The sequence below is a fragment of the Fringilla coelebs genome (genome assembly GCF_963513975.1).
Source record: "Fringilla coelebs genome assembly, chromosome: 1".
Lineage (NCBI taxonomy): Eukaryota > Metazoa > Chordata > Aves > Passeriformes > Fringillidae > Fringilla > Fringilla coelebs.
In genome coordinates this window covers 37,106,907-37,127,584 of record NC_140028.1, presented here as the reverse complement: position 1 = coordinate 37,127,584, position 20,678 = coordinate 37,106,907, and the positions used below count along the sequence as shown (strand labels likewise).

Below are 20,678 nucleotides of genomic sequence, written 5' to 3'. Positions count from 1 at the left end.
GATCACAGGATAAATTCTTGAGAACCAGGTGGTTCCTCGACCCTGCTGACAATCTGCTGTGTCCACTTCTGGGCTCCACAGTGCAAGGGAGGCACGGAGCTCCTGGGGCTGGCCCAGAGGAGGGCTACAGAGCTGGTTCAAGGGTCTGGAGCATGTCTTTCATGAGGAAAGGCTGAGGGGCTGGGCCTGCTCAGAGGACTGAGATGACCGAGTGGGGCCTCATCAATGTGTACAAGTATCTCAGGGCAGGGTGTCAACGTGAGGAATCCCGGCTCTTCGCGGCGATGCCAAGCAACAGGACAAAAGGCAAGGGAGAGGAATCGATACATGGGAGTTCCACTTGAATATGAGGAAGAACCTCTTTATTGTGTGGGTGACCACGCACCGGAACAGACTGCCGCACCTAAAGACATGGCATAACTGTCTGGATAGAACCCTGTGCCACGTGCTCTGGGATGACCCTGCTTGAGCAGGGAGGCTGGACCAGGTGCGCCACTGTGGTGCCTTCCAACCGGACCCATTCAGTGACTCTGTGACCCAGGAGAGGACGGGTGACAGGAGCGGCCGCGGGAAGGCCGCCCGAGCCCTCCGCAGGCAGCAACAGCCGCTCTGGGCAGCCAGGCTGGGTCGCCTCACGGTTCCGCGGCCGGATGCCCGCGGATGCCCGTCGCCCTCGGCACACCGGCCTGGCCCAGCAGGCCCGCGGTGGAGAGAAGCGAATCCTCCCCGTTTCCCACCGCCGCCTTCCCGGGCATCCCCGAGCGGCACGCGCGCTCCCAGGCCGGCGGGGGCGGGAGCGACCCCGGCTCCTTCCGCCCGCCGCGCGCATGCGCACTCGCACCCTCGCCGCAAGCCCCGCCCCCCGGCGCCACTGGAGCCGCTGGGCGGCGGGAGGGCGCGCGCGCGCGGCGCGGCTTGGAGCCCCACGTGACATGGAGGAGGCGGGGACGGGAAGGGAAAGGTCAGCGGCGACGCCGGCGGCGGGGGGAGCGGAAGGTCAGGGCGGCGCGGAGCGGAAGTGGGAGCCGGAGCCTCGTCCGCCATTGTGGGGAAGCGGAGCCCAGAGCAAGGGGGGGGAAGCGGCGCTGCGTCCGGCCGGCCGGCTCCTTCCAGCGGGAACCCGATCGGCGGCGGCAGCGAGCCCAGGCGGCGGCGGCGACAATCAGGCGGCGGCGGCGGTGGGGAGGAGGAGGAGGCGGCGGAGGCGAGCGAGCGGCCCCGGCGTGCGGAATCACTCGAGGCCCAGGCGGAGCGGAGCGAGGGGATCGCGGCTCCCCGTGAAGAATGTCAGCCACCAGCGTCGACCAGGTACCGCCCGCGGGGCGGGGGGGGCGGCCGCCCGCTCCCTCCTCTTCCCGGCCCCGTCGTTACCCGCGGCGGGGGAGGGCGGCGGCAGGGCGGCCACCTGCACCTTCCCTCGCCGCCGGGGCGGCGCGGTTCGCGGCCTCCTTCTTCCCTTCTTCCTTCCCTCCCTGCTTCCCTCCCCGCCGCCATGGGGAGCGGCTGTCCATCGCAGCCGGGATGGCGGGCCTCTCTCCCGGCCCGGCCGCCCCTATTTATAACCGCTGAGCCGCGCCGGAGCCGCTCCGCCTCCCCGCCCGCCCGCAGCGCCCGCCGCCGCTCAGCCCCGAGCGCTGCCGGCCCGGTCCCCGCCCGCGGCCCCCTTTGTGTGTGACCTACTCGGGAGCCGGCCCTTCCCGGCCAGGCCCCCGGGCTCCCGGTTCTTCGCTCCGGGAGCGCCGTAGAGCCGGGCTCCCCGCGGCGCCTAGCGCCGGCTCCTCTCCTTGCGCGCCCCAAACTCCGCCAGGCTCCCCGTTACCGCATCCTTTCTCTTCCTGCCTTTCGCTCTCCTCGTCCACCTTTCTCCCTTCGGGTCTCTGACTTCTTCTTTTCCCTCGGCCTTCGCTTCTTCCACTAGTTCTCAGTTTTTCTCTTTCCGCTGTGCAGCACTTTTTTAAACTTGGTCCTTCACGGAGCTAAGAATTTATTTTTTACCTTTGCTAGGCCTCTGCTAGTTTTTCTTTCTGTCTGGAAGCTATTCTGTCTTGATCTCTGCTTCGTCCCTGGGTTTCTGCTGCTCCCCAAAAGTTTTAGCCGTGCAGTCCCTTGCCTCCTTTTTTTTTTCTCTGTGCCTTCAATGTTCTGTTTCTTTTGTCTCTGTGCATGCTCTCCAGTTTCCTTTAAGCATTTATTTCTAGCTCAGTGATCTCTTAGCTTTTCATTGTTCTGCCTTTCATGAAGGCTGCTTCTTCCCAACTTTTTCTAGTTCTGTCTCTTGTTGGCCTTTGCATGCCTTTGTGTCTGGATTAGATTCATCCCAAAAGATGAGGTGGTTGGGGTTTTTCAGATTACAGAGATTTTTCTCGTTTTGGGAGAGGACAGTGTCTAACCAGTGCACCTCTGGGTGAAGCAGCGTTGAACAATTTTATGGTAACTGTGACAAATGCACATGAAAGTAACTTGGAGGTGGTTACCTCCTAAACTTTCAAACCTCTGAATACTGAGTTCTTCAGGACTAAAAATTGTTAAGAGAATGATGGAGCCTGGAGACCCACTCCTGCTTAGTTGAAAGTAATATGAGAAGGTGAATTAGATTTTCATGGACTAGCATTTGTTTTTCAAAGTTAGTTTATCTTGCTGTAGAGGAATTAAGGATACTGTAACTTGTAATGTTACATTGATTCTTAGTGCATGACAGATTAACAGTGTTTTGTAATGACTAATCCCAAAAAAAAAAAAAATCCTCCTTAAGGAATTATTTCCTTGTGTGAAAGCTTTGTACAGACTGTATAATTTTCTCACTGTAATTGCCTAGGTGAGGAATGCGCAGCTTGAAGTTCAGCATATGATACAATTCTATATTCCTTTTTTATATCTAAAAAGCAAATCATTGTATGTTATTCTCTGATAAGTACCTGTCTGTCAATTTAAAAGATGACATATCATAATGAAATTTGGGTATTGGCAGTAATCTTAAGGCAGTAACCTTTTTTGATAACTCTGTGTTATTTTTGTTTATTGCAAATGTTTTTTTAGGCCCCGGGGCAATTAAAATTCACTTGTTCAGCTTTTCAGCACCATTTAATCTTCATATGCTGTTAAATCCTAGATAATTTCAATATTTTTAGTAAAATTCTATCAGGTTTTGGTTTTGTAGTATTTTGTAATGTTCTTTTAAGTAATTTTATAATAGCATGGTTTAGTAATATTTTCAAGTGATATTTAAGTTGGAAAGGGCAGAATTGGCAAATAAATAGAATTACAGTGAAGTTTATATTAGAGGATTCTAACTGAACTTGTTTTGCTTCCCCCCCTCCCCCCACTTTCCTATATACAGAGACCTAAAGGACAGGGAAATAAAGGTAAGTTAACCTTGTATTTCTGTATAAATCTGTAATATTGCTTTTATGGAGGATAATGTCTGACAGTCATAGCAAGAGGTTGTAGCTATAGGATGTCTTTTATTTCAGAGCAAGATGACACTAAATTGTGTGCTAAAATGTTAACTTCCCAGCACTTTTACTGTGGCACAGCAGTACATCAGTTTACAGTGTGTTATTTTGCAAAAGATTAATGTCAAAAGTCAGACAGTTAAATAGTTATTTCTTTTTAGCTGCCTTTGTGATATGTTTGTATAATCTCTTCTTAGCAGTACACCTTGGGCCTCTCTGTTTAGTGAGTAGAATCATCAGGAAGAATCTTCTGAGCAGCTTCCTTAGTTTTCTAGACAGCAACCATGTGACTAGTTACTCATATCTATGAGCAGAAAACATCACCTTCCTTACTCTCAGAATTTTTGGAGTCTTGCTTCATTTTAGCATCAGTAACTGATTTTTTTTGGTCTGTGTTTGTAGGCCTTCTGCTTTTTCATGTTTCTGTCAAAGTCTTAGTTTTTAAATACCATACTCAGTGGGATTTCCTTCCCACAGAAGAAAGAAACTACTAACTACTTAATATTCTTCTGTCTAAAATTCTTGGCAAGTCAATTGTAAACAGCATTTCAGATTATATCTTGCAGTATTTTGTCTGGAATTTATTTTCTTGGTAATATTCTATTTGGAATTTCTTTCTGCCTAAAAGTCCACTTTGTGCCTATTTAATTCTTATCTGCTCAGCAAACTGAGCTATAGAGTAGCATGTACACAGCTACCTCTGTGTGTTAATATGCTTGTTATACTTATGCAGATAAGAAACTTCTTTTGAGCTTGGGTACTCTTTGCCCCTCTTAGTTCATTATCTGAACTAATTTAATTGGTCTCTGTGAGCTGTCATTTAATGTTATCCACAGCATACTTATTCTATTATTCTGTCTACGTGCAGATTATCTGCTTCTTGTTACATGTATTGCTTGTGAGGTGGCACGTGGTTCCCAGACCTCATTGAGTTTGGCCTGTTCTTTTTAATTTCTCTGCATTCAGAGAAAAATGAATGTCTTTACCTCCTCAGACGTTCTTAGTTTGGTCATTCTTGAATACTTGTTCTCTCATATTCTTTTTTTTGCCCAAAGTGCACTTACTAACTACTTCATGGTTTGAAATAGTTTGGGTTTATAACCTTCCATGTTGCCCTTAAATGAGAAGAAAAGTCAGACTAGTTGTAGCAAGTAGTTTGTGGCTTCACAATCTTTGAATTATCATTTCTCAGTTTTAGTGAGGTTTATTAGATGCATCTGTTAGAGACTCACACAGGTAGTTTTTGAACTATACTCTATATATGTGAATTGGACTGGAAGTATTAAGCATTTCTATTTGGGTGCTAAGTTGCAGTGTGTGAAAATGCACTAGTCAGCTTTACTTTGGCTTATTTATGTTAGCATATTTTTGTGTTCTATAATTTGTCACTGCTGTGGAATGTTTGAATCAAAACACATCTCTGCTTGCTATGTAAGGAAGAGATTTTTCTGAACTTGGATTTTTTTTTAATGGAGTGCATCCTTTTAAATAATGAATACTCATGATGTATTTTCTAGGTGAGAGTATGACCTAAGTGAAAACTAGTGAAACAGAACAGTTAATCTCTGTTCTGTTAAATTATTTGGTGTAATGTCTGCTTAGTGAAACTTAAGTTATGACTTAGCATTAGATTAAAGGCCTAGGAGATTGTGCTAACATCTTCACTGTAGCACAAGTTGCTGGCTTTGGGCTAGAGGCTTTTTCAAGTGGTTGAATTTAGTCAGTGTCAGCAGTCCTTACTTGACCACATGTTAGCAGGCAGTAGTCTTTCAGTTGTCTTTCAGCTTAGAGGAGATCTGAGGGAAGATGTGATACTGAGTTAACAGACTGATCTGAAGGTGGTTCTGTGCATAAGAGTAGTAATGTTAAGGAGCATGGCAGAAGCTGTCCACATGTCTGGTAGAGCATATGAGAAAATGAATGAGCAGTAAAAGGGGTGTATACCTATTTCATATTGAAATGAAAAATATTAGACCTGCAAATTATATTGATAGGTAGCTGATTTTTGTTGTCTAGCAAAATGCCTTGGATGCTTTTTTTTAATTGCTCATAAACTGGTGTCCTGTGCTGTTTCCTTCAACCACAATTTGTGGGACTGAAGTTCTAGTATGTAGAGCAGTACTATCTATCTGTTGTGTCAGATATATGTGTTGGTATTTCAGAGGCTTGAATGAGTAAATCGTCCTGTCAAAAAACTTCACTTATTCTAGTTGTCAGCTACTGTACAGTTGATGTGAAATATCAGAACTGACATCCATCAAATTATGACTTACAGGGGTGTGAAGAAAAGAGGCACTCCTGGAATTCCTTTTTGTTTTTCTCCCCTTTTGTTTATTATGCCAGTGTATCAAATCTGTCATAGGAAGGTGCTGACTTATTTTTACACGTGTGTGTAACAGCTTTTTTGTTTTGTAGGAGGCTTAAATGTAATAATTAGATTTAAAACGAGAATGAAATATTTCATGTTTCTTTCAGGGTTTATTCTTCACATTAAGGTGTGATGACTTCTAATGAAAAAGTTATTCTTGTACCTTTGGATATAATTTTTTGTGAGTGGTTATTGCAAGGATAGTAACAGCTAAAAGAATATTAGCTTTAAATTCCTCTATTTGATGAGTTGCTTCTTCCCAATATCTAATTACATTGTATGTTTTCACAGTGTTTGCAGAAACATACAGTATTTTTAGCATCATATTGATACAGATATTTTTAGTGCCTGTAGATTAATTTCAATTAGTATTCTTCATCACTGCCCTGTTCAGTTGGAACACTTAACATGAGATTTTGGGAATGAGGCATTCATTTGCTCTTGTTAAATGTCTGTGTGGGCTACATTCTTCACTATTAACACATTGTGTAAAGTCAGAATGAAAAGCTAAAGAAACATGCTCCCAGTGATGCTATTTCACTAGGAAATGTATGTATTTCTCCAGAAAAAGTGTCTCTGTAGAAATATTTTGTGTCACTGACTTAATATCTCAGTACAGAATGAATAAGAAAGAAAATACATTGACAGGAATATTTTATGTTAGTTGTAATGTCAGATCAAAAATAATTCTGTCTTCAGTGACCTTTAGATACCTGTGAACAATAAACACAGCAGATGCACGTTTTATGAAGATTAGCTGTCAGTAGGAGCAGATTAATTTTCATGGGATGCTAGTCTTGGTATACATCTGTTTATTCCTTTACTTGTGGTTGCATGCTTTTAAGAAACTTGTGTGCTGCTGCCCATGTTTTTCATTATGAGAGAATTGTGTTTGAGAGTTGTGCTGTCTGTTCTATTTGGTTAATCTAAGCAGTGGGCATGACATAGACAAAATGTTTTGAGGCTTCATCCTGTGTGTAACTGGGCCAAATATAAAGAGGAATTCCAATATAAAGAGCTCATTTATATGTTACCATTGTGTGTAAATTCAGGATGATACATGACTACATGACCTGAACTGAAATTCTATTTGTGGGATAAAAGAACCCCCAAACACCTTATGTTTAATTTAAATGTGGTGTTTAATTAGGAATATTGTTCTATTCAGTTGTAAACTGCATTGTGCTCAGCATTGCTGGTCATATTTGACTGTTGCTGGTATAGAAATGCAGCGTGCCAGTTTGTAATAACTGAAGTGTCTGGTGTTCTTTTAAAACTTCAAGAAGGTATTCAAGACACAGGTTGCTTTCTTCCCAGATAATTGCTTTGAAAAAACCTTCTGTGTTAAATTATGAATTTTACCTTTTTTTTTACCGCTCTCTGAAGTTAATAAAATTTTCCAGGATTTTGATTATTCCTTGTGATTATATCTATTACTTTGTCATTTCTTTCAGCTAGTTTCATTCACTGAAGGCAGTTTTAGAGATTTTGAAGGCAATGTGAAAAAAATTCAAGCACCACTTGGCTTACAATGTGAATTTTGTGTGGCAATCCCCCTAGCCCCAATGAAGCAAGAAAAAAACCCTGACTTTTAAACACTAATTTCAGCAAAGTTGAATATTTAATTACATGGCTGTATATGCTTTTCAGAAGCATTTGCTAAGAGGGTGAAACCATACAATTGGCTCCTAACTCAGTTTAAGTTTCAGAAAATCTGCTGTTCTGTTGTAACTTCTGCAGTCGTGGTTTTTCAGTGCACCTTACTGAGACTTTCTTTTTCCCTTCACTAGACATATTTGACCAAAAAAAAAAAAGTTGCATTTGGATAACCAGTAAATTTATTTTTGAGAACAGATCTTAATCTTCAGCTTGTGTAATTGAAAGTGCTGGTTTGAGTCCCTGTTCTGCTTTGTAACATGGGAAACAGTGGAACTTAGCAGAAATTTGTGCAGTGTGGCTTTGTTTGAATAATAGCCTGGGGGATGGTAGAGAGACACTTCAAGTAATTTGGGCAGCTGGAGAATCCCAGGTAGGTGTAATGTCTTAGATGAAATGAAAGGTAATAGGAGACCAAGAAGAGCAGGTAGGAAGAGATTCCAGCATATAGTGGCATATGTGTTGGGAAAAGCTTGTAATCACCCTTTGGGACTTATGCTTTTATTTCTGTCTTGCTTTGGCACCTCAAAACTTCAGAGATGTCACTAATGCAGTACAGTTATGTAGGAAATACAGGATTAAATAGCTGAATAGTGGTGTCCTTTGTGGTTATCTTGGTGGGTACCTGCCTTTCCTCCTGGCAGGAGAAAGCTGCATGTTGCAACTTTCCCTGAACCTATTGAATATGTCTATAGATTGGGTTGGTCTGCACATTTGCACTTGGTCTGGTACTTCCAGAAATGCTGGATTTACTGCCTGTGCAAATAAGGTGTGCCTGTAGTTCTTCATCCACATGTCTGTGGATCCCAGGAAAGAACAGACAGGAGTAGACTGTTCTAGTTGCCATCTTTGCAGGCCTCTCCTGAGATCCGATCCTCATGATCAGTAGAATGAGCTATTTTGTTTAAATTGGAATGGCACTTAACAATAATATGTATTTCAATGTACAGGTGATTAAGAAATGTTACCTAGATTGAAAGTGCAGCATAGATTTTTCCAGAGACTATTCTAATACAGATTTATTTTTAGTTTCAGTACAAAACGGTTCGATTCATCAAAAGGATGCAGTAAATGATGATGATTTTGAGCCATATCTAAGTAGTCAGACAAATCAGGTAAGTGAACATTGTTTAGTACCTTGAACTTAACTTTGACATTCAGCTGACTTCCAGACTTAATTTTTGGATATTTCTTACCATTACTGACTTGCCTGGATATACATAGAAATATAATTTTATGTCATACTTTGTCTCATATGATAGCTTAAGCAGATGAAGTGTTCTTAAGAATTCTGGAAAAGCTTCAGTTAAAAAGAATGCTTTCATGTTCCTTGCTCTTGTGCTTCTGCTCTAGCTTCAGAAAGATGCAGTTACAAGAAACTTGAGCTAAAAACCAAACCTTTACATTTAAAAAAAAAATCATCATTTTGGATGCAGTCCAAAACAACAGTTTTATTGGCTCTGAGAATATATTAACTGCTTGGACATGGTTTCCTTTAAAAGTGGTAGAAGTAGCTCACAGCTGATGCCATAATAGATGGAAGTTTAATATCACTACAGCTTGGTACAGCTCTTCTGCCAAGACACTAATGGCTTGACTTCCAGAGCTGTGAATTGCCTCTGTAGTTGAAAGTTAATATGAGTTATGTTAAGTTTGTCAACTGGAGTGATCTTGAGAGAGAGAGTGCAAATTATTAAAAGACTAAGAATTTTTGCTTGCCTTCACTTTATTTTTCTAATAATACAGCATTAAGGAAGCATCAGCTAGACTATGATATGTGCAATTTTTTTCTAGAAAAAAACAGCAGAAATCATGTGGAGGTAGTCCTTCAAATGTCTCAAGAAATAAATTGTGTGATTTCCCAGGAGTCTGTCTGGAGTAGTACTGATTTAATGCCCATTCTCCATAGCATGGATGTTGCTACTCCTGAAACAGGCATCCTTGCATCTATTTAATTGTACTAGTCTGTTGGAGTCTCCAATTAGAAGTGAGAAATGTGACAAAATCTAAGAATACCACAACTTTAAATCATAGTTGCAGCTATTTTTCTTTAGTTATAAAGGTACTGTTATTACTTGTTTTAGAGTAGCTTGTTATTTTCTTGATGCTGTTGGCATGGAGGCATTTTAAACCTAGCTTAGGTGCTAAATATGAGGATAATGTTCCAGAGCAAAAGGGGGCCCTTTAAAGCTTTGAGAAGGTCTTGTGAAGAAATGGTCATATCTGACAGATACCTTACTCATCTTTTATGTTGTGAGGAATGGTGAAAGTTACAAATATATTCATATAACCAAAATGTTTTGGATTGTATTACAGGTTTTTTTTCCCCTGAGCATAATTGTCAATATTGCTGATTTTTTTTAAATTTTATTTTCTTGCAGAGTAACAGCTATCCACCAATGTCAGACCCATATATGCCTAGCTATTATGCTCCATCCATTGGATTTCCATACTCTTTAGGTGAAGCAGCATGGTCAACTGCAGGTGACCCTCCAATGCCATATTTGACAACTTATGGACAGATGAGCAATGGCGAACACCATTACATACCCGATGGTGTATTTAGTCAGCCTGGGGCATTAGGAAATACCCCTCCATTTCTTGGGCAGCATGGATTTAATTTTTTTCCTGGGAATGCAGACTTCTCTACATGGGGAACAAGTGGATCTCAGGGACAATCAACGCAAAGCTCTGCTTACAGCAGCAGCTATGGCTATCCACCTAGTTCTCTTGGGAGAGCCATAGCAGATGGACAGGCTGGATTTGGCAGTGATACTCTGAGCAAGGTGCCTGGGATTAGCAGCATTGAGCAAGGCATGACTGGACTGAAAATTGGTGGAGATATGACGGCTGCTGTAACAAAAACTGTAGGTTCAGCTCTGAGCAGTACAGGTATGACAAGCATTGCAGCTAACAGCGTGCCCCCAGTTAGCAGTTCAGCACCTAAACCAACCTCATGGGCTGCAATTGCAAGGAAACCTGCTAAACCTCAGCCGAAACTCAAGCCTAAAGGTAATGTGGGCATTGGGGGCCCTGCTGTACCGCCGCCACCTATAAAACACAACATGAATATTGGAACTTGGGATGATAAAGGGTCAGTGGTAAAAGCGCCCCCAGCTCAACCAGTACTGCCTCCTCAGACTATAATCCAGCAGCCTCAGCCATTAATTCAACCACCACCACTGGTGCAAAGCCAACTGCCTCAACAGCAGCCTCAGCCACAGCAACCACAACAGCAACAAGGACCTCAGCAGCAGGCTCAGCCTCACCAGTTGCAGCAGCAACAGCTGCAAAACCGCTGGGTAGCTCCCCGTAATAGGGGTGTGGGCTTCAGCCAGAACAATGGAGCTGGTAGTGAGAACTTTGGTTTAGGTGTTGTATCCGTCAGCTCCTCACCTTCTGGTGTGGAAGTGCACCCAGTGCTGGAGAAACTAAAGGCCATAAACAACTACAATCCCAAAGACTTCGATTGGAATCTGAAGAATGGACGTGTGTTTATAATCAAAAGTTATTCAGAGGACGATATCCATCGCTCCATTAAGTACTCTATCTGGTGTAGTACTGAGCATGGGAATAAGCGCTTGGATGCTGCTTACCGGTCCCTGAATGGCAAAGGCCCACTCTATTTGCTCTTCAGTGTGAATGGCAGTGGACACTTTTGCGGAGTGGCTGAGATGAAGTCTGTTGTGGACTACAATGCATATGCTGGTGTCTGGTCTCAGGATAAGTGGAAGGGGAAGTTTGATGTCAAATGGATCTTTGTCAAAGACGTTCCCAATAATCAACTGCGACATATTCGCTTGGAAAACAATGACAACAAACCAGTTACCAATTCGAGGGACACTCAAGAGGTACCCCTAGAAAAAGCCAAGCAAGTGCTTAAAATAATTGCTACTTTCAAGCATACCACCTCAATCTTTGATGACTTTGCACATTATGAAAAGCGTCAAGAGGAGGAGGAAGCCATGCGTAGGGTAAGAAATCAGTGTCATTGCGGTAGCTCTCTTTCTTCTGTGTTCAGAAACCTTGTTTTTCCTTCATCTGGAATTTCTATCTGCAAGTGTTAAATCAGAAAGTGGTACTTCTTACTCAAGGTGTCTACTTGATATAACTGGCTCTTAAGGAAAAAATTTAAGTTCCTGTAACTTGTTTATTACTTCAGCCATCTGTTTAATCACAATATGAAGGTAGGCCTGAATAAGCAGACATCTGACATGTTCTAATTCTTCAGTGCAAGTGAAAACTGAATTGAGTCCATTATCCATAACTGAAGTCTTCTTGCTTAGTTTTTTAGTTTCTGGATGTCGCAAAAAGGACCAGAGATTAGAGAAGAAGGATACTTTATTTCACATAATGTTTCAATTCAAATTCTGCTTTAATGGAATGTTAACAGCATGATTAGTGTGAAAAGCAGGTTTTCTCCTTGATTCAATTTTATCTTTTGTGGAACTGTGAAAAACAGAGGTGATTCAGTGACAGAATAAATTTTTGACCTTTCTGATAGTGCATTTCCTAAAAAAAGTTCATTTCTGCAAGGGAGAGTTAATGTGATAACTCTGTAGAGAAGCTTTTAAATTTGGAGGTATTTTCTGAAATGCTCATCAGACAAGGGAAAAAGATTTAATTCAAGCAGTTTTGTGGTACTTGGGTACTTTTGTCTTGTGTACCCTCCCTAATCCTAACACATGTGCTCACCATGTGCCACAATATTTACTTGCTTTCCAGACTTGCCAGTAACTGTAAATATATGATTTGTCTCATGGTTAGAAACATTTCAGGAACTGTTTTTACCAGTTAGATGATATGCAAGTATTCAAAAATGGGAGTTGCCCTCAGTATGGTTTGTTGCTCATGATCTCTGTTCATCATGTCACACCGCTCACTGGAATAAAAAAACCCAGAAGTTTTGGGTTTATGCTGACTAAGGACCTTGAGACATGTGAAGTGGAGAATTTGTTCACTTGAAGCTGACACATAAAGAAGCTGTGAAGCCCGTGAAATGTTTACTTCTCTTAGGTTTCTAGTACTGTGGTGGTGGCACCCCTGTAGTTCATTCCTAATCCTTCAAAGTGTGTGTTGCATCTTCTGTAGAACAGTGTCAGGAATACCCCAAACCAATTTTGTAGTTCTCTTGCATGACTCTGCAATAAATTATGTTGAAAGTTTTCTTTTGTTGGGAGGCTGGATGAGTATCCCAGTTGGGTATGTGATGCCTTCTGGATTTTTTTTTTCCTAAAAAGAAAATGGATTATGCCCTAAATGAGTATTGTTAACTTTCATGGTATCTTGTTGATGGGGTGATGGACTTCTTTCTTAAGTAATATTCGGTGTAAGGGAATGACTTGGGCTTTTTCAGGCTTTGGTATGACTTCATCAAGTGCAGAGCCACCAGCCAGTCAAGGGAGGTGATTGTCCCACTCTACCCTGTGCCAGTGAAGCTTCACCTCGAGTCCTGTGTGCAGTTTTCAGTGCCACGATATAAGAAAGATGTAAAGCTATGCAGAAGGGCCACAAAGATGATGAAGGGTCTGGAGGGGAAGCTATGTGAGAAGAACCTGTGGACGCTTGGTTTGTTCAGCCTGGAGGATACTGAGGGGGAGACCTTATTGTGGTCTCATGAGGGGAGGTGGAGAGGCAGGCACTGATTTCCTCACTCTTGTGATCAGTGACAGGTTTCAAGGGAATGGCCTGAAGCTGTATTAGGGAAGATGTAGATCAGATAGAGGAAAAGAGGGTGGTTGGGCACTGGAATAGGCTCCCCAGGGAAGTGGTCACAGCTCGAAGCCTGACAAGAAGTGTTTGGTCCATATTCTGAGGTAGATGGTGCAACTCTTGGACACAGACCCAGGAGTTGGACTTTGGTGATCCTCATGGGCTCTTTCTCCAGACATTCTATTTTTGTGATTTGTTAGAATTTTGTAATGTTTCAGGAGGACTGAGATTACAATGTAAAATGTATCTCTGTAGCCTTCATGCTTCAGTATTGTCCAAATTTTCAGAATTTTGGGCTATTTCACAAATAACTGGTTTGCTTCAAAAATATTTCCTTTGTTGAAAAAAAAACTTCACAAACAAGTCAGAATTCAGACACGTCCTAGCAACTCAGGAATATTGTTTTATTTGTGGTTTTGTTCCCTCAATAGTAGGTAAAAGCCCCAAAATGTAATGAAGAGGAGGAATGTAGATTAGTGGAAGTATTTCTATGTGTGCTAAACTTAAAATTCAAAGTACTGAGTTCACCATTTAGTAGGTCTTGAACTACTAAACTGAAAACTTGAACTAGATAACTGTGATGATGGGTATTTGAGTAATAAAGTAACCTTGCTATTTGAATAATATCTTCAGAGAAACATACAGTATCTGTATGACTCAAGTACTGACCTCTTTGTTTCTTTGTAAATAGGTACCTTTCCCAACACTACTGAGAAAAAACATGCTTGTCAAGATACTTGCAGTAGTGGCCATTGGCTCTTTTATGGCTTTGTACAAATTGCTTTTATAACCAATTATCAAAAATTGCTTTAGGACTGTGTAGGTTAGTCGTGAGGTTTTCTCTTTGTAGATAAATTTGAGGTGTGCCTTCAGCAAATTAATATAGACTTAAAATATAGGAAGTTCAGATTAAACTAATGACATCTACTGGGAGTTTAGCATTCTCTTGTGATTGAATGTTGATTTTAAATCTGTGTTTTTTCTTTTATCACACAGTGTACAACTAATCTGTCTTTAAATTGTAAATGTGCAATTTTTAACTCCTATGATTCAAGTTTGTAAATGCACCAGTTAGTATTGTAAGCTCTGGTTTATGGTTAGTTGAATAGCTCTTTGATACCTAGTGCCAGCTGAGCTTTCATGGAGCTGTATTTAAATATGTGCACTTTCTACTGCCTGTAGAACTGTGTAAATTAAGTTCTCGTTCATTTTCTTTGGCAGCTGTGGCAATCACTTTGTTTCCAGTGTTTGAGTAATGAAAAATATGCTTATAGCTGTTAATAAAATATTAAATGCATCAGGCAGCAGTAGTCCCTTCCATGTTCCTTGAAATTCAGTTAATATTTTGTTATTGCATAGATGGTTACAAACTTTCATACAGCCATCAGTCTAAATATTGTAAACGGCAAATAATTTAGGGATTTAATTTGCTTTATAACTGTTCATCATTACAGCTAAATTATCTTAAAATAATTGGTTGTAAAAGTTTAATCTTAACAACTCAGGGGAATCAAAAATTCATTTCCAATATGGCCTAGCAGTATGTTTTATTAAAATATGGCAGTATACTTCTGCAAGTACAAGGAATAGTCTCTGATAAACATGAAACTTTAGTAACTTTGCTGCTTGATTAAGGTAATTTGGAAATGACAAGGAATAGTCTCTTTATAAATATTAGAACCGTAGTGTCTACCACTGTTTGATGTAACCCTGGTGTGGGTGAGGTATCTACAGCAGGGCTTGTGCAGTAATCATTCCCTTTCTCTTACAGCTCAGGTTCCAGACTCCTATTTTAAACATAAAAGTGCTATGATCTTTTACCAAAGGATCAGAGAAATGAGTGATGCTTTTCATGAGTTCTGTCAGACATACATTGAAATAATCTGGAATTCCATTTGTCCTTAGTTAACTGCTGCTTTGTGGTGTAAATGTGCGACTTGTATGCATATTATTTAAAAAGATGTTTGATTGTCTTTCAACAGAAAGCTGTAATATCTAAAAGAGTGAAACAGAAGTCTAAAAATAAGCCTTTTAAGATCACATAATTACAATTTAGAAAATAAAAGGTATTGAAAATAAAGGAAAATATCTGTAGTAGTAGCTTTGCATCTGATCTTCAGTAAGTATATGGGTGAAAATAAAATGTGGCTCTGATTAAAAATGCAGTTGTTGGCAGATTATGATTTCCTTGCCCTCAGATGGGGGCTTATTACCTACCTATTGTCCTAAGACTTCTTTTGGTGCTTTTTGATGGAGAATTCTACTTTTGTAGCATACAGTGGGGAAAAAAGGTCATGGTTTCATGTAATTGTAGAATGCTTTAGATGGCTTTTTTAGTGCGATAGTCCAGAAAAGTAATTGATTTTTTGTTCATGAGGTAAGAGAGAAGAACTTAGTATATATTTATGTTTATCTAATTTGCATTTGGAATTTTTTTTACTTGTCAGGAAGCCTTTAAATGGCAGATAAATAAGCATTTAAAATTTTAGCCTTCTTCTGTTGTGTTACTTATCTTGTAATAGGAATGCTGACATAGCTAGAACTTCTTGACTCTCAAAAGGAGTTACTTTTTTTTTTCCCCTTCATTCTGATACCATTGTAACTTTTCTTTCTCTGGCAATTGTGTCATTATCAGGCTGTGTAACTCCTTTCCTTTCTGGGACGTTGCTGACATTGTGATTGATTTGGTATTTCTTAAAAATATCTTGAAGGGAGAAATAATCCATTAAGAGTGAAATGTAGCTGCTTCTTCCTCTTCTTAACCCCCCAACCATCAATTACTATAATATAATGTCAAAAACAGATGTAGAGCCATTGATAGATTTTCAGTTAAGGAAAACAGGTGATTGACAAAAATGTTTAATGCAGTTAAATGATATTTGTACTAAACAACTCCTAAAATTTTATGATTTTATATTTAGAAGAGGTTTATGTAATAAACATGAAACTATCTAAAAGAGGGTTATGTAATTAATATCTTCTGAGAAACATGTTCATTTCCAGTATGCTTTTGATGAAGTTTCAAGGGACATTATTTTTCAATTTCCTTGAACTTCATATTTATCAAGAGTGTCATCTTCATAATTGGAAGTGAGAAAGTAGAAACAGGAAACACTTTTTTTCCCTAGCTTGATAGTTGTGAGATGAATATGTACCCCTGGTCATGGGACAAGGTTATTTGGAGCTAGAATAATTTTGAGCATACTGCTCCAGAATTTAATTTCCATGATGAAATTTGCTTATTTGCAGAGTCTTCATCCGCTTTTGCATCTTTAGTCTTTTGGAAAGACTTAAAAATGACCCTCATGTTCTTATGTTACAGACACAGGGATTTCAAGTGTGCCTGTTTTCTGTGCATTTGGTAGAATCAGTTGTTTCTGTTCAAAGGTATAGTTTAGAATTCTTTAGAATATGGGGATAGATGTTTGTGGTCTCTTACAGAGTGACTATGTAAGAGTGTGAGCAGTGATGTTGCCTGTGTTTCTCTAGTGATGATGCAAGAGGGAAAGTGCAATACTGGACTGTTGAATAAAAGAGATGGGAAGTAATTAAACTCACAGGTGCAGTCTTAGTTTGTAGCAACACTTGTACAGATCTTGTGCAGATCTTGTCATGTGTGTTTGTTTGTTTGTTTGTTTGTTTGAAATCCCTACCTGAAAATCAAGCCTACCAAGTCCTTTTTACAGAGTGAGTTCAACTTCTCTTACTCTGGGAGTGGAAAGACCCATTTCTCCTGTAAAATAGGGACCCCTATTGGAAAAGCTAGGAATATCAACCAAATGGTTTACTTCAAAGCTTAGGAGACGAGTTAACTTTTTGGAGTCTAATACTTTATGTTCTTAAATATCAAGGCAGCTACCTAAGACAAGACTTCAAACTTGAATTGAGCTAGATCTGTGGCAGTTGTACCTATTCTTTTAAGTTGTGATTTTTAAAGCAAAGGAGAAGTTCTAAATCTCTTGTTCCAGAGCAGAAGCAGAACCTTAAATATACACAGATAGCTGTAAAAATTCATGAGGCAGCCTTCTGCTTCCTGCTGCATCTCCTCAAATTTCAGTGCTCTATTAACAACAAATTGTCTAGAACAGTGATGCTTTTCCTGCAGTTTGCAGGGAAGAAATATGCCTGTGTATTGCAAGAAAGTCCCAACCCATCTGACTCTTCACAGCCTTGCTTCATTGATTCATACTGTAGATGGGCTAGCTAGCAGTAACTCAGTGGAGATTCCTGGAAGTGGTTGGCTGGAAAAAAATGGGACTTTAAAACATACAGATCTTGCATGTTTATTGAAGCTGTAGATTTGGTTGAACTAGGATTATTTATTTTATATCAAAACCAATTTCCTTAAAACTTCATATTCATCTAGCTGAAATGAAACATTACAAAACTTAGCAGATGATAGGTTTCTTGAACCTGGTTCTTTGTGAATTTTTCAGAGGTTTGGTAGTGTAGTTAATATTGATGAGTAATTGTTTTGTTCTGTACCATACAGAATATAGTCAGTTGTAAAAAGTAAATGTAAACTTCCTTGTTCACTGCATTTTCATATAAATAGGAAATCAAGATAAAGTAAGTTCATTTTTCCTCATGGTAGATTGGAGTTTGAGTTACACGTATTCAAAGAGTATGAGTGGTGAGGCTTAAAGAAAAACTGCCTGAGAAATTCTTCCTCAGTGTGCTTTGTAAGCCTTGTAGTGAATGTTATTTCCCTTCCAAGGCTACCATAAATTCCTTAGCAGAGCAATTAAGTAATGTGTTCTTGTTGCCCTTGGGTATCTGAGAACAACTAGCCCAGGTGTCAGTCATCTTTCTGCTTTTTTTGCTGGGACTGAGGTCATCACTAAATGCAATTTCTTTAGATTTGGTAAGAACATGTCTCTTGTTAGTCTTCAAAAGCCAATGCTATACTCTGAGCATTGTTAACAAATACTAGTGAGGATCTGGAGGCTTTTTTTTTTTTAATCATCTTACTGAAATGGCTGTCTTGTAGATAATTAAAGTCTGATTTTTCAGTGTATAATGATGTGCAGTGCTGAAGCAAAGCACCTGCTACGTGTAGTTAGAATTAGCTGATCTGTCACTGAAAGTATCTGCCTGGGAAGACAAGGCTGGGAGGTCTTTTCTGGCTCATGTAGTTCAAGCTTGGTTTCTGCAGAGCCTTTCATTGTTGTGTGTTATCATATAGTGTCTTTAGTTTCTTTCTCCACCTCTGCCATTTGAATGGTTCTGCCATGTAGAATTTCAGGTGGGGATTAACTTCTTACTGCCTTTATCATTACCATGATAAAATCATATGGTCTATTCATGTTCTCCTAACAGTGCGTGAGTTTGATCAAATTTAAATTTTTTATTTACCTTTTTACAGTAATTTTTTTCCTATAATAGGAAAATATGCTTACAAATATGTTTCAGTGACTAAGTAAAATGCCATCTAAGACTAGTAGGAAGAATAAATGAATTAGAAGTCTAGGTTTTCTGGTTTTTGCAGAGTTTCTTAATATTTATGTACTTGAGAATCTTTACATACTATCTATAGTGCAACTGATCTGTAGCAACAGGGTCTCAGATGAGTATTTATTCTCAAAGCTTACTGGGAGAAGAAGCTACTCTGAAGTTGTAAAAGCTTATTTGACTTTGTATGTTAACTTTGATTTTTAATGTGTGCTTTGTGGTTTTCGTGTTGAGTCAAGGAGTAGAAGAAAATTAGTGTTTAGGGAGGGAATGGCATCTGCACAGGAAAATTTTCTAGGTTCATTTAAGACTTCTAGAGACCCTTCTCATCTATTCCTTCTCTCCCTTCTTCCCAGAAGTGCTTCTCAGAGAAATGTATTTAAATATATTTATCTGTTTCTGAGGTTGTTTCTGTGTTGAGGAAATGTGCCCTCTTAGTTGGGAGTTCAAGAGTGAGAGGTTAAAAAGGACCAGTATTTTACACAACTTTAAAGTTTCAGTAATCTAGTTTACATTAACAGCCGCTGGTATAAACAGAGTAAACAATTTCTGGAATTTTTCACTTTTCTAGTAATCTGTTTTTCATTGTGGCTCTCAAGCTTTAAGGTCAATGCTTATGCTGTCCTAGCTTTAATGGTACACTGGAGTGAAATAAATTGCAGATTATGGCTGATGCCATTACTAAATGAGATTTCATGAGCTTTGCTGTGGCTTCTTTTCACCACCTCTACAGCTGCCTGCTCTGCCTCTGCCAGGTGTTTCTGCCCACGCAGCACAGTTGGCAGAGCAGATGAGTTCCTGTGCCTCACTTCACAGAATGCAGTCTGACATGTTAGCTTACATTGCAGATGAGCAGGGCTTCTAAGTTGAAGATTAAATCACAGTTTGCAGTAAAGCAGCTTCTGAAGCTGTTGTTAGAATGCTCCCTCTTGGGAGAGGGGCAGAGTAGACAGCTCCAGGCATGAACACTTCAAGCATTGCAGTAAGAGGCAGAGGTTTGGCAAAATTATATGTTTTTGTTTGTGGGGGTTTTTTTGTTTGGTTTGGTTTTTGGTTTTTTTTTTCAATTATAGCTGATAGTGCTGGAGGGCATGCGGGAACTCTGCAATTGGCCTGTGTAAATTTGCAACCCTGGATAGCTTCCATGGACACCTTGAAATGCACTTGCAACTACTGTAAAAATCAGCCTAAGTCATTCTTTCAGATCTGCCTTTCCTGACCTTGAGCTTCAGTTTGTGGGACCTTGGGAAAAAAATACAGCCAAAGACTGTAGTAGCTTCTTGTTCTTGTTAGGCTGCATTTGCATTTACATATAGACGACTTAAAATGAGGCTTTTTCATTTACCTTCTTTGTGGCAAAGAAATCCCAAAGTCAGGGTTGTGTGCATCTCAGTAGCTTATTTCAAATCAGATCAGGAAATGTTTTTGTTGCTTTGAGTTTTGAAATTTTGTTAGCACAGAGATTTCATTATATCTGAGGATAAATTACATTGCAGCTACTTCTCAGCATGGGATCATTCAATTAATGCTCTGAATTCAGACAACTAAAATTTGGAAGTAAGTCAGTTTACCAGTTCAGACCAAGCTAATTTTCATAGTTTTGTTTGTACTAGATTGATGCACATTTCTAAGGCTGAAACAGTTTTTAGATTCACCTTTACTTGGTTTGTGCAGAAAGTTATTTGCATGTGTGAAACATGCTGGGCATATGGCCTGCAGCTGACTGTACCTTTAACCAACCAATACGTTCCCATATCGTCCTGATTTGAATGATACTTAATTTCCATGTCCTGTTCATAAACTCCCCCTGCAGCTGGGTAATCTGACCATTGTGAGTTGACCTTTGGCAGGGAACTTGAATATACAGGAGAAAGTTTTCTTCCAAGAGCATTGCAAGAGATGTGACAAAAGTTTTGCTCATCTGAATATAAGAAATGAAATTATATGGGTAAAAGAAATGGTTATGCTGGAAACTTCTACTCTGGTGCTGGAAACCTTCTGGGGGTAAATTCTTCTGTTAGTTTGTCTAGGACCATAAA

At 40.2% G+C, this 20,678-nt stretch overlaps 1 protein-coding gene across 2 annotated transcripts in view; it reads left to right on the top strand.

Moving 5' to 3' along the window:
- Positions 1–351: 351 nt before the first annotated feature.
- The window catches only part of YTHDF3 (YTH N6-methyladenosine RNA binding protein F3), a 29,267-nt gene continuing 8,940 nt past the window's right edge, over positions 352–20,678 (top strand). Inside the window, exons 1-4 of one of the 2 annotated variants that reach the window (XM_084223141.1) lie at positions 1,143–1,308; positions 3,338–3,362; positions 8,506–8,591; positions 9,858–11,450. In XM_084223141.1, coding sequence (XP_084079267.1) covers positions 1,285–1,308; positions 3,338–3,362; positions 8,506–8,591; positions 9,858–11,450 — 1,728 coding nt within the window. In that variant the 5' untranslated portion in view covers positions 1,143–1,284. Of the gene's footprint in view, positions 1,309–3,337; positions 3,363–8,505; positions 8,592–9,857; positions 11,451–20,678 lie in introns of both variants that reach the window. The other variant, XM_084223140.1, reaches the window with a different exon arrangement.